General features: G+C 40.5%; 1 protein-coding gene across 1 annotated transcript; it reads left to right on the forward strand.

The window, feature by feature from the left end:
• Positions 1-1027: 1027 nt before the first annotated feature.
• LOC118122196 (adhesion G-protein coupled receptor G2) lies at positions 1028-17825 on the forward strand. The gene is made up of 31 exons (XM_047343534.1): positions 1028-1138; positions 1300-1412; positions 2703-2773; positions 3578-3655; positions 4278-4348; positions 4459-4991; positions 5680-5710; positions 5796-5833; positions 5918-6048; positions 6128-6200; positions 6827-6885; positions 8453-8497; positions 8591-8658; positions 8783-8826; positions 8933-8972; positions 9213-9247; positions 9351-9478; positions 9603-9723; positions 9823-9994; positions 10555-10784; positions 11667-11823; positions 12392-12556; positions 13323-13445; positions 13540-13585; positions 13673-13776; positions 13886-14010; positions 14546-14917; positions 15031-15314; positions 16175-16276; positions 16703-16864; positions 17475-17825. Exons 2-31 carry the CDS (start codon positions 1324-1326, stop codon positions 17576-17578), a joined length of 3801 nt encoding a protein of 1266 aa, XP_047199490.1. The 5' UTR covers positions 1028-1138; positions 1300-1323; the 3' UTR covers positions 17579-17825.
• The last annotated feature ends 177 nt before the right edge of the window (positions 17826-18002 follow it).

The raw sequence follows: 18002 nt of genomic DNA on the forward strand, positions 1-18002 counted from the left end.
AAAGAGGGCCTCTTGCATTCTTACATTACCTGAAGGCTAATGTAGCTTCTCCCATATGCTTGGAAAAGAAGGAGTGAGGTGAGGTGGGGTATTCATTTATCTGTAATGCACAACTTCACCACTACATGTCACTAAATCCTATAAACGTGTCCTTTTTATCAGATAAAGACTGTCCACCTCCCACATCTAATTTCAAACAGATAAGAGAGGCCACTCGAAGTCTGTTGATCTTTAAAGAAGATATTTTGATCTGACCAGCCATCATTTTGTATTCGAACCCTCAGCTGAATTAAAAATAAGGACATTCAAAACAAGGCCTCTCGGTTTCTCTGCCCTCTGGACTCCCCCTGGTGTACAGACAAAGAACAGCAGCTTTCGATACTCTTGATTCTAACTATCAAATGTGCGGGAAAGTAAAATCATCACATCTATTTGGAAATATTCAGAAGATATAAGATAAACTACATGTTAGATTTATCTGCTTTAGTGCATAAAAAACTCTATATCCCTTTCCTTCATTAATCAGAATTTTCTTTTATCAATTTTTGACCTCTGGAAGAGGCCTATTGATTTACATTTTTATACAATTTTTATTTTGTATTTATTCTAATAGTGTACTTAATCAACATTTTCTTATCGTCCCATAAACAACTGATTTTCTATTTGCAATGCACTCGCTCTTCAGGGTGTAGCTGTATTCAATCTGGTCAAATACAAGTTTGAGCACCACAACAATGACAGAGATAAATGAGGCGGCGAGCGATGGAACAAGCTCCTCCCCACTCACAGTCCTGAAAAGCCGGTGCAGAACACGACCTAGACATAGTGCTTGGCTTCTTCTGACGTAACGGTGAATGTCTGAATGCCAGGACTCTTTTTTTAACCCTGCAGTGTTAACCAGGAAACTCCTGTTTACAGTCATGTCTATCAGTGACAACACTCACCAGGTTGGGACACACCCTGAGGCGTACCTTTACCGTGGGACAAATAAGAAGAAGTTAAATCTGGAAATACCTCTTCCACAGTAGTAGTGTTTGCATACCAGCAGACAGTAGAGGACAGTGGACCTTTCTGATCTGGTATTTATCTAAACAACTACCTGTACAGGAGCTGGACATTTGATAGAGACTTGCTCAAGGTAAAGTGGCAACATGTTACTTGTCAGGCTGGCATTACACGAGCATGTGTCAGCTGTAGATCTGGGCATGAACACACACAGCAGCCTGCCAGCATCAATAACCAGGTCTGTGTCTATTCACAGAAGAAATAATCTCATGTTTGTCTGACTTTTTTTTCAAGTTTGGATTTTACCCAGGGGACGTTATGCTACATGGAAATGAAGACAAAGTCAACGTTCCCAGGATTTGCTCTGGTGGATCTTCATGCTGTCAAACGTATGCCGTCTCTGTGAGGTAAAGCTGAGGATTTTGTGTGTGTGTGTGTGTTAATGTGTCTCCTTTTTTCTTCATTTGGAATCACAGTTACTTTTTAGGAATTCAGGATTATTCAACCAGATAGATCATCTAAATACAGATATAAGTATTAATTCCATTGAACATTATCTTTAACCTCTAACCTAGATTCAAATCACATTTAGATTTTGTCTTACAGCAAGATTACACAAAAAAACCTGACCAGATTGCCACTAAACTTGGTAGAAGGACGTGCTGTGGGTCAGAGAAGAACCCATTAAATGTTGGTGTGGATCTGGATCAGGGGGCGTATACAGGAATTATTATTTTCTTTAACATTGCAAGATTTTTAAAATCTTGAACCTCTAACTATAGTTTCAAATCACATTTAAAACCTTTGAATGTTTTTGTCCTATTATCTTGTTTTATTATTTTACTAAGCTACTGATAATATGTTGAGGATCAGAGAAGAGGATTCACCTGATACAATGTGGTACAGTGATGTAGAGAACTTCCCAATGAAGGGCAGATCAGTGGATTCAACCTACAAACTACCTGTCTACCTACACCTGTACACTAAAGCAGGACATCTGGATTTATTGAGCAAGGCAACATTGTTCTTTTTGCTCAATCTTTATCACTTTGGGATAAAACATTACTTTGTCTTAACCTTTCTGGAGGTGACTTCTCTCCCTCGTTCCCTTCGTAATATCAAGTGGATAGATTGGTTTAATTTTACATTAGTACTTTTGAACAGCTTGTGTAGGTTTTGAGATATTATTTTGTGATCATATTTGAGAGTATCATTTAGTTTTACATAAAAACGTTCTGAGCTGGTGGAAACTCATGTCTCTAAAGAGTACAGCGTGTTGTATTTCTGCTCAACCGTTCGCCACAGCTGAGAGAAAGGTTATGTCTTTGTTCTGATGTTTTCTTTTAACCTAAAGGTGTGTCTGAACTGGAATGTATTCAAGTGTTTAATTTGGCGCTATTGACTTCTACAGGACTTTTACGAGATAAGGTTGATGGACACAATGAGCTGAGAAGAAGAAAAACACATATAATCATGGACGTACAGCGTTCATTAGCATGGGCGTGATAAGGCAAAGGTGTTCCTCGAGTTTTTCGTATGACTCATTGTGACGCTTTTCTTTGACTGTCATAAATGAATAGGTGTGAGAATCGCCAGACGTCACTACAATGAAGCTTAAACTTGACATTTTATATTGCGGGCAAGGAAATAAAAATTTGAAAAATGTTTTAATTTATTTTATTTGCGACTTGTTACAGAATGAGGAATCCTGGTTCGCGTGTCAGACACCTGCACTGGCTGCAGATACTACTGGTCGTCCTGCTCACAGGTGAGGACTGACATCAGCCGTGACAGTTCAAAAAAAGGTTGTCTACAGACAATGGCGCAAGAACTCTATTCTTAAACTGTAACCAACACGTACACACCCACAAACACGTGTTATTATAATTTATTACAGTAACCTGTCAGTCTAGTCTACTATCTCTTTCCTAATCAGAGAAGCCTCTTCCTTCAACAAAGTGGAAAATATAATGATAGTGTGTCGCATAATGTCTACCTGGGCCTCTTGACCATGTTAGGCAACCTAGATTTGAACTTTCAAGTTTTTTTTGAAGTATCACTGTGTGCCAGGGTGATACCAAATGGAATAAATAGAAATCCTATATTTTATTTATCTATTTAATATATCAATTTATTTGTATTTCAGTTTATTTTTCTTTGTTTGTTTGTTTTTATTCAGTGACAGCCAGGGACCGGAGGCCTTATGTTTTCGGGTTGTCCATCTGCCCCGTTTTGTTTACAAATTTCCAATTTAACTCATGGATGAACTGATTAATATTCGATGGTCAAAGGTCCTCATATTGTGAATGTGATATATCAGGAACACCCATCTGGCACAATCCTTCACTTAGACTGAAAGATGACCAGTGTGAGGTCAAAGGTCAGTTTGTCCATCACAGGATTTAGAAATTTGAACGTGTTGAATCTGGTCCATTAAACATTGTCAGGATGTCCAGTGTCTTCCATCGGGGGGTCACATCCGTCACTATGAAACTGAAGTCATGTTGAAGTGTACATATCATCTTTGTCATTTGTTTCTGTGCAGACTGACGAAACGCTTTTCTTCCATCAGGTGAAACTTCCTGTAATTCCACCTCCGCTGCTCCGTTTTCTCCTCTGACCCCCTCTACAGCAGCTGCACCGACCTCAGGTAAACTTACTGAAGCTGTCAGAGTCACTTCTACTCCAGTTCAAACATCTGGCCACAGAACAGGCCAATCGTCTATTTCAACCTCTGACAAACCACAACTGGTCGTGACAAGTTCTGATCACTGCTGGTCACACATGGACCACGGTCACTTTTAATATTTTAGAAATTAGTAGTTTTATATTGTAGTTTTAGACAATAAATGAGAGCTGCATATTTTTGCATCCAATACTGACATATGGCCAGATGTTCCGTAGTGCTGGCGAGGAGATTCTTTTTGAAGTCATGTAAGTGAAAAGGTTGACTCCTTGTTCTGTTTAAAAACCATGAACCTAACGTGAGGTTTGAAAAAATGTGACACTGCCCTTTAAGATCAACTTGAGCCATGAAGACTATAACTTGGCCAATGTAAAACATGTGTTCCCTGTGGCTTTTGGATGTGGATGATGTTTTGGCTTAGTGGTGATAATTCATTCTAAAATGTTTCTGTTGGTTGCATCGTGGGAAACGTAGGACCCTGTAAAATTCCTGGATTCAAGAATATCTCATCCAATGCTGCATTGATTTTGATCATTTTTTAATTATGTCTCCCCAAACTATGTTCTGTCCTTGCTTATTATGACAGCATCCTACTTTCTTCGCGTCACTGTGGATGTCATTGGACAGAAGAAAAACGAATCAGAAATCAAGAGCTGGGTATGTTGGGGAACTGGTTTTCGACATGTTGTTTATTAAAGTATCAGTTTTATGATGTCGGTTTGTATCCTGTGATTAAATGTAATGAACATCATGTTCTTTTTCTACAGCTTGACAAAGTGTTCACAGCCAAGATGGTGGGCTGCGTGTCTTCAAATGAGACGACACCAACGACGACAGCAGCAGCAACATCACAAAACTACACAACAACAACTGCCACTACACAAACTACATCTGCGAGCACTTCAAATAAGACGACACCAACGACGACAGCAGCAGCAACATCACAAAACTACACAACAACTGCCACTACACAAACTACATCTGCGAGCACTTCAAATAAGACGACACCAATGACAACAGCAGCAGCAACATCACAAAACTACACAACAACAACTGCCACTACACAAACTACATCTGCGAGCACTTCAAATAAGACGACACCAATGACAACAGCAGCACCAACATCCCAAAACTACACAACATTTGCTACAGCTTCAACAACGGTCAAGAGCACCAACACAGCTACAACATCTCAATCCACCACGGCAGCTCCGATAACTTCTTCAACCGTCACCACAAAGAAGCCGAAGAAACAGAATCCAAATCCGAATTCAAACAAGGGGCCGGTAGCAGCAGCCAGGTATCACAACGATGATTTCTTTAAGTAAAACAAGAAAACTAATTCATGAATTATGAATGAATGATTTAATACAACTTCTTTATCAATTACATTTAATAATTAATTAATTAATTAATTTGTTCATATATTTATCTCTCATAAATAAATCTCTCACCAGAGAGAACGGTGGCTCAAAATGTGTTGTGCTGAAAAATGTTGGATCATTATGAGACTGTGGCGGGACTAATTAAATGGTGGGCTGCCACAGTCGCAGTAATTAAATGGAAACACTGTTTATAAGTGGAGCTAACACTACAACAGCAAACATAGAGGAGAGTCAAATTGTGCTGCTGTTAATCGGAAAGTAGACGAGCACTAGCAACAATGCATATTTAAAACGTCTGAAATGTGTTCCTGTGATCAAAACTTGGCTTAAGAGGAAGCTGACGCTGTGCTTACCTGAACTGTGGCCACAAGTTGCAAACACAAAATGATGACACATGAAAATGTACCTAATTTCCCCAAAATTGCATTTATATTTGTCATAAAAGGATTGACATGTTTTTCTGTGACAGGCAAAAATGTATCGGAAGCAGAGGCAGAGACAGTTAAACTAGACACACAAAGCGAATTAGATGACTTCTTAAAAAAGTTCTATACTGCAGACTTAACTCAAACTTGCTCTTCATTGTCTCAATTTACTTTTCAGAAGGCTCAGAAGAACCACTGGTCTATTTCAAGTAAGTTAACTTTTAAACGTATGTGTAGTTCACAGCGTGTGAAGGGAACCATCATGTTAATGGAGATTAATTTCTGTTTTCACAGGGAACTGAGGTCTCATGCAGCCAAAAGACTGCAATAAAGTACGTGGAATAACACACTGTTTTCAATTGAGTGAAATGAGTGTAAACAATGTATCTGTTGCTAACATTGACCTATTACCTCAGAAACACAACGTGTACCGTGACGCTGCATCTGAGCCAGGCCGTGCCTCCATGCTGTATCCTCCGTACTCTCTGTGCGGCCAGTAAGACGTCCCCTGACGTCCGGGTGGTAGGAAAAACAGCAGATAGAATCGGTGAGGGACGAATAATCATCAGTTACAAAATAACCAACCTAAAAAGTCAACGCAACTAACCCAATGTGTCACTGAACAGGTCCGATACAAAATGGCTGCAACCCACTTGAGAAAAACAGGTGCATTTACAACGGTCCAGGCAGTGCATCGTGGTAAGACCCTCTGTATTTATAAAGATTCTGTTTTCATCACTTCCCAACTTGTTCAAAAAATGAACAACAAAAACAAGAAACACCAGAGTACAGTGACGCTTGAATATATTCTAAAATGAGTGTTTTTCTTTCAAGGTCAATTTACAGTACTGCCTGTGCATTTTAAAAACATTTCATGAGGTTTTTGGGGGGGCTGTCATAGACTCTATATAAAGGTGGACAAAACGTTTCCACCACACGAAGATACAAGCAATGCCAGAGTCAGACCTCGACCAATCGCGAGTCAGTCTCAGCTGTCAATCATGATGTTTCACCCCGTTTTTAAAGCATCAATTAACTAATCAAAACCAGACTTAGCGGAAAAGGAGCACATCAAATCAGGTTGAAAATGACAGACACCATCTTTCACAAAAGAAATTTGCTACATATTTTGATTTGCTACATATCCCATCAGCTAACATGGAGGAGGAAGGATTTATGACCTATACTGTAGCCAGCCACCAGGGGGCAATCAAGACACTTTGGCGTCACTTTTGGGGAGCTGTCATGTCGTCCATCTTTATATCTTTATATACAGTCTATGGGTCTAACAGGCATACTTCAACTATGGTTTCATCTCTCACCAGTGAGCGGTCCGGTGATGCATATGTGAAAGATCAAGGCAACTCAACTAACTGTCGACCAAGTGAGTAAAGGAAGTGTTCAACCACTTTGGATGTTTGTCAATGATCTACACACAATAACACACACGATTAACAAAGAGCAAAAAATAAATTTCAACAGGTTTTGGGTAAATTATGAACTTTTCTTCTATTAAGAGCCATTTTGTTTTATAACATCCTTTGCGGCCCACACTAAAATATTGAACACATACATCACACTAACCAACTGCTTCTCTTTGATGACGCGTCTGATGTCAGATGATGATGATGATGATGATGAAGGCTGGTTCTGGCTAAAATAACTTTTTGAAACAAATCCTCACGTTTGGTAAAATCCTGCATGGACTTTGCACAGACAGTGATTCCTTCCTCATATAAAAACAGCACACACAACAAAATGTCTGGGTGGGTTGTATGTGTTATATCAGTTGTTGTTTGTTTCATAGACCAGAGAGACTGAACATTTCTTGCAGGGTCCATCAGTGTTTTACAAGCATCTTGTGCCATGTTTCAGTAAATCTCTCTCTGTGACAGTTCTTCCACACGATCTGACACTTTTTATTCAACAAAAGCAGCAACAAGGCTCCTTCACAAACCCTCCTTCTAAATGAGGTTTCAGCTTCTCACCTATGAACTTACCTGTAACACTTTGTTTCTCTTGAAAGCTGCTTATTGGCCAAACAAACTCGACCAGGCATCCTCCAGGGTTTTACATAACCGGTTTCTATTTCATTGGATCAAAAAAGACTTGTATCCACTTGTGGGAGCAGCAGCAACCAACTTCCTCTTTGCTGTCAGCCATGACAGTACCTGCTGCCCATGTGTTTCCTTCTCCCTGTGCGTGGCCTGACAGGCACAATAGACTGTAAAGGTAGACGTCATGACAGCCAGATCAGCTCCACCGCCTCCTGGTGGCTGGTATGAGTACAGATACAGTCTCCCCCATGTTAGTAGATATGACATGGCCCAAACAAAATAAAATAAAAGTTAACATCAAATTGAAGTACAACAATTGGAGTAACTGGAGACCACTTCTTCAAATCTAAAAAAAAATCACAGAAAAAAATACATAAAATGCATCCATACTGCTCCTGTGGTGTCATCCAAGTGTCCATAAGCCCCGACATTCAAATTCGACTCGAAACCTAAATTTTGCCTAAATGTCCGCTGTTATCCTCAGCCCGCACGCACAACCTTGCGCCTCTATGCTCTCGCCCAAGGGGCACGATAGCTGCGATAAGTATCAGGGTAACAGGACTATTTTTAAGCTTTCAAAGAAACAGTGCAACATTTTGGGAGATACACTTTGTCACTTTCTTGCTGGAAGTAAGAGGAAAAGCTTGGTACCACATATGTCTACGTGGTAAATACGAAGCTACAGCTAAGTAAGAGTGGAAACTGGGAGATGTTGTGACACAATCTCCAACTTCAAGTGTTTGTGCCTCTTGAGTCAAATTTAAAATAATGCTGTAATGTGACAAAATATCGTCAACATTGGTTAAATGCTGATGACGGACTTAAAATCAGTGTTATACTGTCGTTCTGTAAACACTGATACGGTGAACTAATTTGATTTGACTTCGGTTTCAGAAATAGAGAAGAACTGCAGCTGCTCAGCGTATTGCAACAAAGCTGGTTCGTGTTTTATCAGATAACTAAACCACCAGATTATTATCTAGATCTAAACTGAAAGCTTTTTACAAGTTACCTTTTCTTCTTTGTTTTTAGATGCATACTACACTTTTCAGATATTCATACAGAGTCCAAAGGTGAACAATTCATATGTCTATTCCGAGGTAAGTTCCCGTGCACACACAGAGCATACATACACGCATGAATTTATGTTTCAGTATTTGTCTTTACTTTATATATTCAAAAGTTAAATTCTTATTGCATCAAACTGTGATGTGTTTTTTACAGGTTTCTAAAATACAAGCCGCACCAATCTGCTCTCCAGCTACAGAGTAAATTTTGCCATTCTTCATTTATATACAGACCAAACTATATAAGAATACATTGATTTTTATGAAATGAAAAATAACTCCTAATATTTGCAATGTTCCTTTGCAGGTTTCCATGTCCTTGGTCCCTCATGTCATCAGGATACAATGTAATCAGCCAGCAACACATCATCATTCTGAGTTTTATGAATATTTGAATTAATGCCTCGTCACCATGTTTATATACAGTCTATGAGCAAAACTGATCCAATGTATAATCCTGGCATATTGTCCACATAAATACAACTTATGACACTTTGTTCATTTTGCTTAAGCACACAAAACAAATGATAATCTATATAAATTATATACAATCACTTGAGATGACTAAAATTGACATTTCTACACAGGATGTGCAACTGATCTGTGAAAGCACAGGAGCAAGGTAAGTAATCATTTTAAAAACACAACACATCATATGTTCTGGTGCAGCATTTGAACTGTGACTGAAACATCTGTGCACCTCTGACTTTTTCTTTTTATTCCAGTCTTCTAAGCTGCAAAGTGATTGTAAGCTTTGCTCGTGAGGTTCCGATCTGCAACGTGTCGGCAGCGGTGACCAATAGGTTTGCGTCCAATGAACACATCAGTTTTAATGGACAGGTGACTCGAGTAGGTGTGTATATTACATAACCATAGGGCAACAAGTCCATTCAAAATCACTTCATACAGTCAAGAAAAAAGAAACAGATGTATCATGTAAAAGTCCTCATTTATGTGTTATCTGAAATGTCATGCAGCAATATGTGGGAATTCAAATGCCAGTGAGGATCCACTGAGGTCCCAGTTCACATGGGAGAAGAGGAACCTAAAGCCTGCCACGTTTTGTAAGGCAACAGAAGAGTCTGTCAACCTCACCTGGTTTGTACGATTTCTACAACATCAAAATGTTACAGCGGATTTTAAACGCTTACAAGTATTTTCTCTGTTAGATTTCAATTTGTCCTTTTTTCTTGATAGTCAAAATGGGAAAAATGTGGTCGTGGAGCTGGATGAACGGTGTGACGGCCCGAACGTGACGACCGTGCAACCAAACACCACCACGACTGTGAACGCAACCTCATCCCCACTGAACACGACTGCTGAACCCCTCAGCAACACCACCACCACTGCTAATGTCACAGTGACAACAGTCAACACCACCACCACCACTCCTAATGTCACAGTGACAACAGTCAACACCACCACAACCACTCCTAATGTCACAGTGACAACAACCCTCAACAACACCACAACAACTCCTAATGTCACAGTGACAACAACCCTCAACAACACCACAACCACTCCTAATGTCACAGTGACAACAACCCTCAACACAACCACCTCTGCTAATGTCACAGTGACAACAACCCTCAACACAACCACAACCACTCCTAATGTCACAGTGACAACAACCCTCAACACAACCACACCACTCCTAATGTCACAGTGACAACAACCCTCAACACAACCACAACCACTCCTAATGTCACAGTGACAACAACCCTCAACACAACCACAACCACTCCTAATGTCACGGTGACAACAACTCTCAACACAATCACAACCACTCCTAATGTCACAGTGACAACAACCCCCAACGCCACCACCACCACAACAAATGTCACCACAACTGAGTCAGGTTTGTGATCACCTCAGCACTGTTGAATCACTTTAAACATCCAAGTTTACATTATTACGGCATCATTAAAGTATCCCGTCTGCATTTTGTTGACTGCAGCTGAAAGACAGGCCGACGCGCTGCTGGAGCTGACCAGAAACGTGGCCAACCTGAACTCCAGCCAGGTGGATCAGCTGGTGTCTCAGCTGCAGGATCTTTTGTCAGGGCCGACCGTCAGCCTGGCTCTGGGAAACAGCTCCGTCCACATTGTCAGCAATCTGCTGGGTGCTTCTGCTGAGACGCTGGCCGACTCCTCCAGCAGGTGGATTTATTTAACATTCTCTGACACATTTTACACTGCTAGAGAAATGACATGACATGACTGGGATTGAACTTGAACTTTACGTTAATGTCTGTGCAACAAATGATTCCTGCTGATGACGATGTCGAGTCATGTGCAAGAGCAGCAAGTTTCCCACCGAATTGATTCAATCTATGGTGGTAATGGGGTATTTTGAATGACAGGTTCACAGTCTAAAAAGTGAAAGATGAGTTGGATTTTATTCATGTGGGAGAGAGAACTGCACTGCATGCCACAACTGCAGCCGAAATTATGAGGTCTGTCTGCATGGACAGTAAAAAACATTTTGGGCCAGAGCGTGTAAAAAAATGTTTTGGTGCATAATGAAACTGTGGTGGGACAAATTAGAATATGGCGGGCTATCACAGTCTATATAATCAATAGGAAACACACCTTGATAAGATGATATCTCTCCATCACAGTGGCTGTGTGCAACTGAGGTCATTGGAGACGAATATACATGTTGTTACTTATCTTGTCTGCACAAGATATTTATCATAAACCAATAAGTTATAATCTTGTCCCACCTGTCAGCCCAACCGAGGGGAACAGAGGAGCTGTAATTGGAGATTAATCGTCCTCCACATCCTATTATTGTCTCCTTACAAAGATCTTATGTGAACTAATGATCCCATTTAATTCTAAAGTTCAACATATTTCTACCATAAAAATACCCCATTAAAAACTGTGTGCTGCTTTATTCACCAGATCACATATTCCTCATAGTGTGACCTGGAGCAGGTCTGGGGCCCAGGGGTTGGGAACCAGTATAACTGAACTTGCTCAGTGAATAGTAGATTAATTGCTACTGTGGACAGTAACATTTCCTCTCTGTTTCATCAGGATTATAGATATCATTGACACAGTGGGGTTGAAGCTGGTCCTCGACGATCAGGCTGAGACCCTCTTGGCCTCGGCCGTGGCTTTGTCTGTGAAACCAGCAGATGGCAGCAACTTTCAGGAAACGTTTTTTTCCATCTCAGACCCCACTAATGTACTGGTATGGCACGATTAACATTTCACTTTATAATATACCATCTGAATGTGGTGTTTTATTGTTCTTACATCACCAGTGGAATATTTACTGGACTTACTGGGATATTGAAGTGGAACAAAGTTCTGGTTCTGGCTTTTTAAGTAAAATAGTGTGCTGTCTTTTACCCTGATAGTTTCATAATGCTGTTAATGACTAAAAATTGTTCTCATAACGTGTACATACTTAATATTTGCAAACAAATTATAAAGAACGAGTTCCCTAAAACTCATGTAAATCATTTAGATTTCACCCACATTCAGTATATTATACACATGTGGAAAGGCTGTTGCTGTTTCTGCCTGCAAACATTCACAAGGTGAACTAGGTCAGAAATCCGGACTGCCAACCTACTTCTTTTAATCTCAAACATGATTTCTAATGTCATTTCTGTGGGTACCTTCCTGGATTACACTTGTTTTTGTGCACGTAACGCGAAGCTACTGCCAAGAGTTGCCCCAAATATCAAGTGGTGAAAAAACGTCCACGTTGATAAAATCTGTTTGTTGAGCCTGTGTCTCTCTGTGTGTTGCAGGTCCGTGGGGATCCCAGGTCGAGGAGGAGCGTGAGAGCAGACTCCTCCATCCCTCAGGGCTCCATCAGGCTGCCCCCCACCCTCACACAGGACCTGACCACCGAGCAACAGCAGCTGGCCTCACGAGTCCAGTTCAATTTCTACCAGAAGAGCACAGTGTTCCAGGTCTATACGTTCAACCAATGTCCCATTCACATATATATATCTTAAATATCATGAGCTGGGAGACACAGGAAACTTAGACTCTTTTGATTCTTACAGATATTTGTCACTCTTATGACCTTGGTTGTTAACGCCTCCGTGCTGGTGGTGACAGCCATTGGCTGGAGGAATTATGTTTGTTTGTGAACACCATTTCTCAAGAACACCTTCAGGGACTTTCCTCAAATTTGGTAAAAAAAATGTTGTATTAGACTCATAGATGACCTGATTAGATTTTGATGGTCAAAGGTCAACGTCACTGTGACCTCACAAAACCAATTTTTGGTCCTGTGAAGGCAATATCACAACAAATCCTTGAGGGAATTTCTTCAGGTTTAGTACGAATGTTCACTTGGAATCAAGTATGAACTGATTAGGTCAAAGGTCAAAGTCACCTTCGTCGCGCAAACATGTTTTTGGCCTCTTGATATCTCAACACTGCCTTTTGGGAATTTCTTCAAATTTTGACTAGTTGTCAGATTAAGCCATTAGATTTCAGTGGTCAAATGTCAAAGGTCACGGTGACCTCATATGAGTCTGGAAAATATATGTCGGCTTAAACTGCACTGGTTAATGGAAGCATACAACCACTGAGCGGTAATTCTAGTATATATTATATTTCAGGTTTAGTGCTTTAAACTGAAGTGATGCATTTTCTTTTGACTTTCACATTAAAAAAAAAATGTTTTTCCAGAGTGATAATGTGTGTTGTCTCCAAACGGCCTCACAGGACAGATCTTTGGGTGAACGCAAACTTAACAGTGGGATCCTGGGAGCGAGTGTGGCCAACCTGTCTATCACAGGACTGAAGGACAATGTTGTGATTCACTTGAGGAACAAAGAACCAATTCCTGTGAGTCTGTTTTCAAACACTGTCCCTCCCAACATCAGGTCCCGTTAGAGGCTGTAAACTGATAAATGCTCTTGTGCCTTTTCCCAAACTACAGGATGATTTCAAGGCCGTGTGTGTTTTCTGGGACTTTGCATTTAATAGTAAGGTTCTCTTGATCTTTTTTAACAATTAGAAAATTACGTGAATATAAACAAATATAATATGAAAATCTCTTTTTTACCCAACAGATGGGTCAGGTGGTTGGAACGAAAGCGGCTGCTCTGTCCTGAACAGCACCGACAACATGACAACCTGTGGCTGCAACCATTTAACCAGTTTTGCAATCCTGCTGGTGAGAAGAGGATCCATTTTCGAACTCATTCTCATGCATCTTTTTGTTTGCTGATAAAACGTCACCCCTGTAACTTCTCTGTGTTTTTCTCCTGTTGTTTTTCAAACAGGACCTCTCCAGACAATCTTTAACCAATCCTCTCCAGGCCACCATCCTCACCTTCATCACATACATTGGCTGCGGAATCTCTGCCATCTTCTTGTCTATCACCCTCCTCACCTACTTGGCGTTTGGGTGTGTATTCAGAGCCATTACATGAATAACACACATCCACACTTTGATAATTGCTGTTGAAGCACTTGGCTTTTTATGCCTCTGCGCCAGCGACAGTGGCCAAAGGCATTTGTTTATGGCTTGTCCATCCCAACGCTTTCAGGAAACTTCTTCAAATTTGATATGAATACTCGACTTGAGATGATTTGATTCTGGTGGTCAAAAGCCAAAGGTGAAGGTCGCTGTGACCTCAGAAAATATTTTTTTTGCCTTGTGAACTCGTTATCTCAAGAACGCCTGAAGAGAATCCAATATATTAAGGTCAAGTTTTCACTTAGAGTCCAAGATTAACTGATAAGTTATGGGTGGTTAAAGGTCAAAGATCAAGGTCACTGCGGCCTCATAAAACATATTACCTTCAAGTTGTACTATTTTTTTAAATACTCATTCATGGTTTAATTGAAAGAATGTGCTACATTCAAAGTACTACAAAGTAGGTGCAGATATTTATGATAAATGCATATTTCAAAACGTCTACACCATTTAATCCCTGCAGGAAGTTGCGTAAGGACATTCCATCCAAAATCCTGATCCAGTTGTGTCTGGCTCTGCTGCTGCTGAACCTCGTCTTCCTGATTGATGCTTGGCTGGCGCTCTACCCAGAGGCCGTGGGCCTCTGCATCTCCACCGCCTGGTTCCTTCACTACTTCCTGCTGGTTTCCTTCACCTGGATGGGACTTGAGTCTGTCCACATGTACCTGGCCCTCGTCAAGGTCTTCAACAACTACATATCGCACTACATGCTGAGGTTCTCGTTTGCCGGCTGGGGCATCCCAATGATCGTAGTCATCATCGTGATCGCTGTTGACAAAGATAACTATGGTCTTGTCTCCTATGGAAAGTTTCCTGACCGCCCTCCTGATAGCTTGTGAGTTTTTCGACACAACGTAAAAAATGCTCAACAAATACCAAAACATGTGAAATTAAAACAGCACAACACAAATATCAAACCCGTTGACTCTCTCCTGTCTTCTCCCACAGCTGCTGGCTGAAAAACGACACCGCCTTCTACGTCGCCGTGGTGGCGTATTTCTGCGCCGTTTTCCTCTTCAACGTCGCCATGTTCGTTGTGGTGTTGGTGCAGCTGTGTCGCATAAAGAGGCAGAACCCACACAACATGCAGCACCGCACCACGCTGCAGGATGTGCGCAGTTTGGTGGGGATAACCATCCTCCTGGGCCTCACTTGGGGCTTCGCCTTCTTCGCCTGGGGGCCCGTGAACCTGGCGTTCATGTACCTCTTTGCCATCTTCAACTCCTTGCAAGGTGGGGGTTCACATCACAGTTTATCATTACATTTTAGCATTTTATACTTTTTTGAATCAATATACTAAAGCACCAACTTTCTCTGGGACTCATTGTTATTTACCCAAATGGGTTGCACGGTGATGAGCTATTATAATCTACTCCATCTCTAACTTATACATCATCACTTGCACCAAACCTGCAGGATCTGCTCGGCTACTTTCACTCTGCCTGGAGTCCAGCTCGGAACTCAACAAACACTTTTACAAAAAACACCTTTGTCTGATTGTGTGTTCGGCCTTTGAGCCTTTTAAAGTCAATCTGACAACAGTCGTTTAAACCCGCAATAAAAATAATTTGTGATAAATGGTAAATGGACTGTGTTTATAAAACTCCGATCTTATCGACCACTCAAAATGTTACACATGTTAACACTCACCAATTCACACCCACATTCATTCAGGGCCTTTAAAGTGCTTTTTCTATCACACACAATTCAAACACAACCAGCACAGATACCGTGGGAAATTCAGGGCTCAGTATCTTGCCCAACAACACTTTATAATGTTGACTGGAGGTGCCAGGAGTCAAACCACCAACCTCCTGGTTAATGGTCAACAATCTCTTCTTAAGTAAGATTTTAATCTTATAGCACTCACCTTGTGAATTATATAAAACTATATATATGTAGAGCAGTATCTAGTAATAATGGACTTTATGCACACTGGCAGTTTTCAGTAAAACCTAAATACATATCTAACTGACCCCTAGAGGAAAAGACAATTGTGTCTGTATCCAGTAGCAGTACGTCTAATGACATTGTGCTGCACACTGTGAAAAAGATTTGCTGTGGCCTTTAAAAGATGCTTCTGTTTTTGCAGGTTTCTTTATATTTGTGTTCCACTGCGCAGTGAAGGAAAACGTGAGGAGGCAGTGGAGGATGTACCTGTGCTGCGGCAAAATGAGACTGGCAGAGAACTCAGGTCAGACATGTTCACTTTCCATTCCACAGATCCACCATTCTGGCTGTAATCTAGCCTTTACGTTTTCAGTGCTCATGTACGATGTCTGATTCCTGATTCCGTTACATCAGAACATCTGCTCTTTCAAAGTCTAGGCCATTATTTGCATGGTTGCAGGGAATAATGACACATTGAACTCTGATGATGTCACATTTCATATTGTCAAATCAAAATCTAAAACATTTTTATTTGTATTGCTCATATTCACAAATCATTTGCCTCTTAGGGTTTAACAATCTGTACATCCTCTGTCCTTAACCCTTGACATCGGAGAGGAGAAACTACCAAAACACCGAAACCTCAGGGAGAGACACAAAAGGGGGATCCAGTGTCATAGAGCAACAACATAACAATATCTACAACATCTTGTGAACTTTGTCTTCCCAGAATGGAGTCGTAATGCGACACAGAAGACTACGAAGAGGTCGTCAGTGACCAGACTGACGTCCCTTCACTCGTCTCAGTCATCCCAGTCCAACAACTCATCCAGCTCCTCTTTTCTCGTCCACAACACACCACAACCCACAACAGAGCCGACTCAGGGCATCGGTGAGTGAAGAGAATCGAGGTTTTTTGCGTCAGAGCCACTTGACTACGACAGGTTTAGTCATTAAAACACTTACTGTATGTTTTGGTTGGTTTTTACAGCAGGACCTTACTCCAACCATATTATGTCTAAATAAGTTTTGTATATTGCTGTAGCTTATTTAAATATTTCTACTGTAGCCTTGATTTGACGTGTTGACGATTGACTTTAACATTATCTTATATTACACCAATATCCACAGAAAATTAGGATATTGGTGTACATTTATATATATTTACATTGGGAGAGGATCCTTTCTACCGAGTCCGCCATGTTTTTTACAGTATCCCAAACTGGACAAACTAAAGATCTTTTGAGTTTTTATGACAACTGAATGCTACCACAGGTTCTCTTCCATGTTTTGAAGCAGAGGGTGAAGTGGGGGGTATTCAGCTGCAACTAGCAACTTCACCACTAGATGTTTCTACACACTGAACCTTGAAAATGTTGTTCAAACATATTTTGTGCTGACATAATTTTCATTTGTCTTTCAAACAGCTCCTTATTGGGGATATAGCTATTATATAGCTAGACACTTTTATTAGAGGTAATGACAGCAGTGTTGTGTTACAGGCAGCCCATTTGAAGACCGAACAATCACAGCAGACGAACAGCCCAACATGGACGTGGTCCTCAATGAGATCAACAGACAGTACAGAGCCCAACAAGCCTCCTGATCCACAAAGGACAGAACACACTGTCTAAGAATGGCTCTTATTTTGAAATACATGTATATAATGTAAATTAAGCAGTGATTTATGTATTTTATGAGAAAATATTCAATGTAAATTATGAATTATGGTTTGATTTTTATACATTTCATACATTCACAAATAGCATGTATTCCTTTGTACAGTGATGTTATCAGTATATTATATTACAATGGTAAAAGGCCAGAATATTACATGTTGGATTAAACTATATAATACCAAAAACTAAATATCTTAGACTCCCTTTTTGATGCATCCACATTTCTAATAATATAAAGAAAAGGTAATAAGGTATATTATTATAGGGTGTTTTTCCTCAGAGAATAATTCATGGATCTTTCATCCATCCATCATCTGTACTGCTTTCCTTTCGAGGGCTGTGAAAGGACTG

This window comes from Hippoglossus stenolepis, chromosome 15, assembly GCF_022539355.2.
Source record: "Hippoglossus stenolepis isolate QCI-W04-F060 chromosome 15, HSTE1.2, whole genome shotgun sequence".
In the NCBI taxonomy this organism is placed as follows: domain Eukaryota; kingdom Metazoa; phylum Chordata; class Actinopteri; order Pleuronectiformes; family Pleuronectidae; genus Hippoglossus; species Hippoglossus stenolepis.

What these genes read in the sequence shown, in the direction of transcription:
- LOC118122196 (XM_047343534.1), top strand. Translation starts at nt 1,324, where the DNA reads ATGCTACATGGAAATGAAGACAAAGTCAACGTTCCCAGGATTTGCTCT. An exon ending in TGGACAGGTGACTCGAGTAG is followed by an intron (nt 9,479 to 9,602) that starts GTGTGTATATTA and finishes AATGTCATGCAG; the next exon opens with CAATATGTGGGAATTCAAAT. An exon ending in GAGTCTGTCAACCTCACCTG is followed by an intron (nt 9,724 to 9,822) that starts GTTTGTACGATT and finishes TTTTCTTGATAG; the next exon opens with TCAAAATGGGAAAAATGTGG.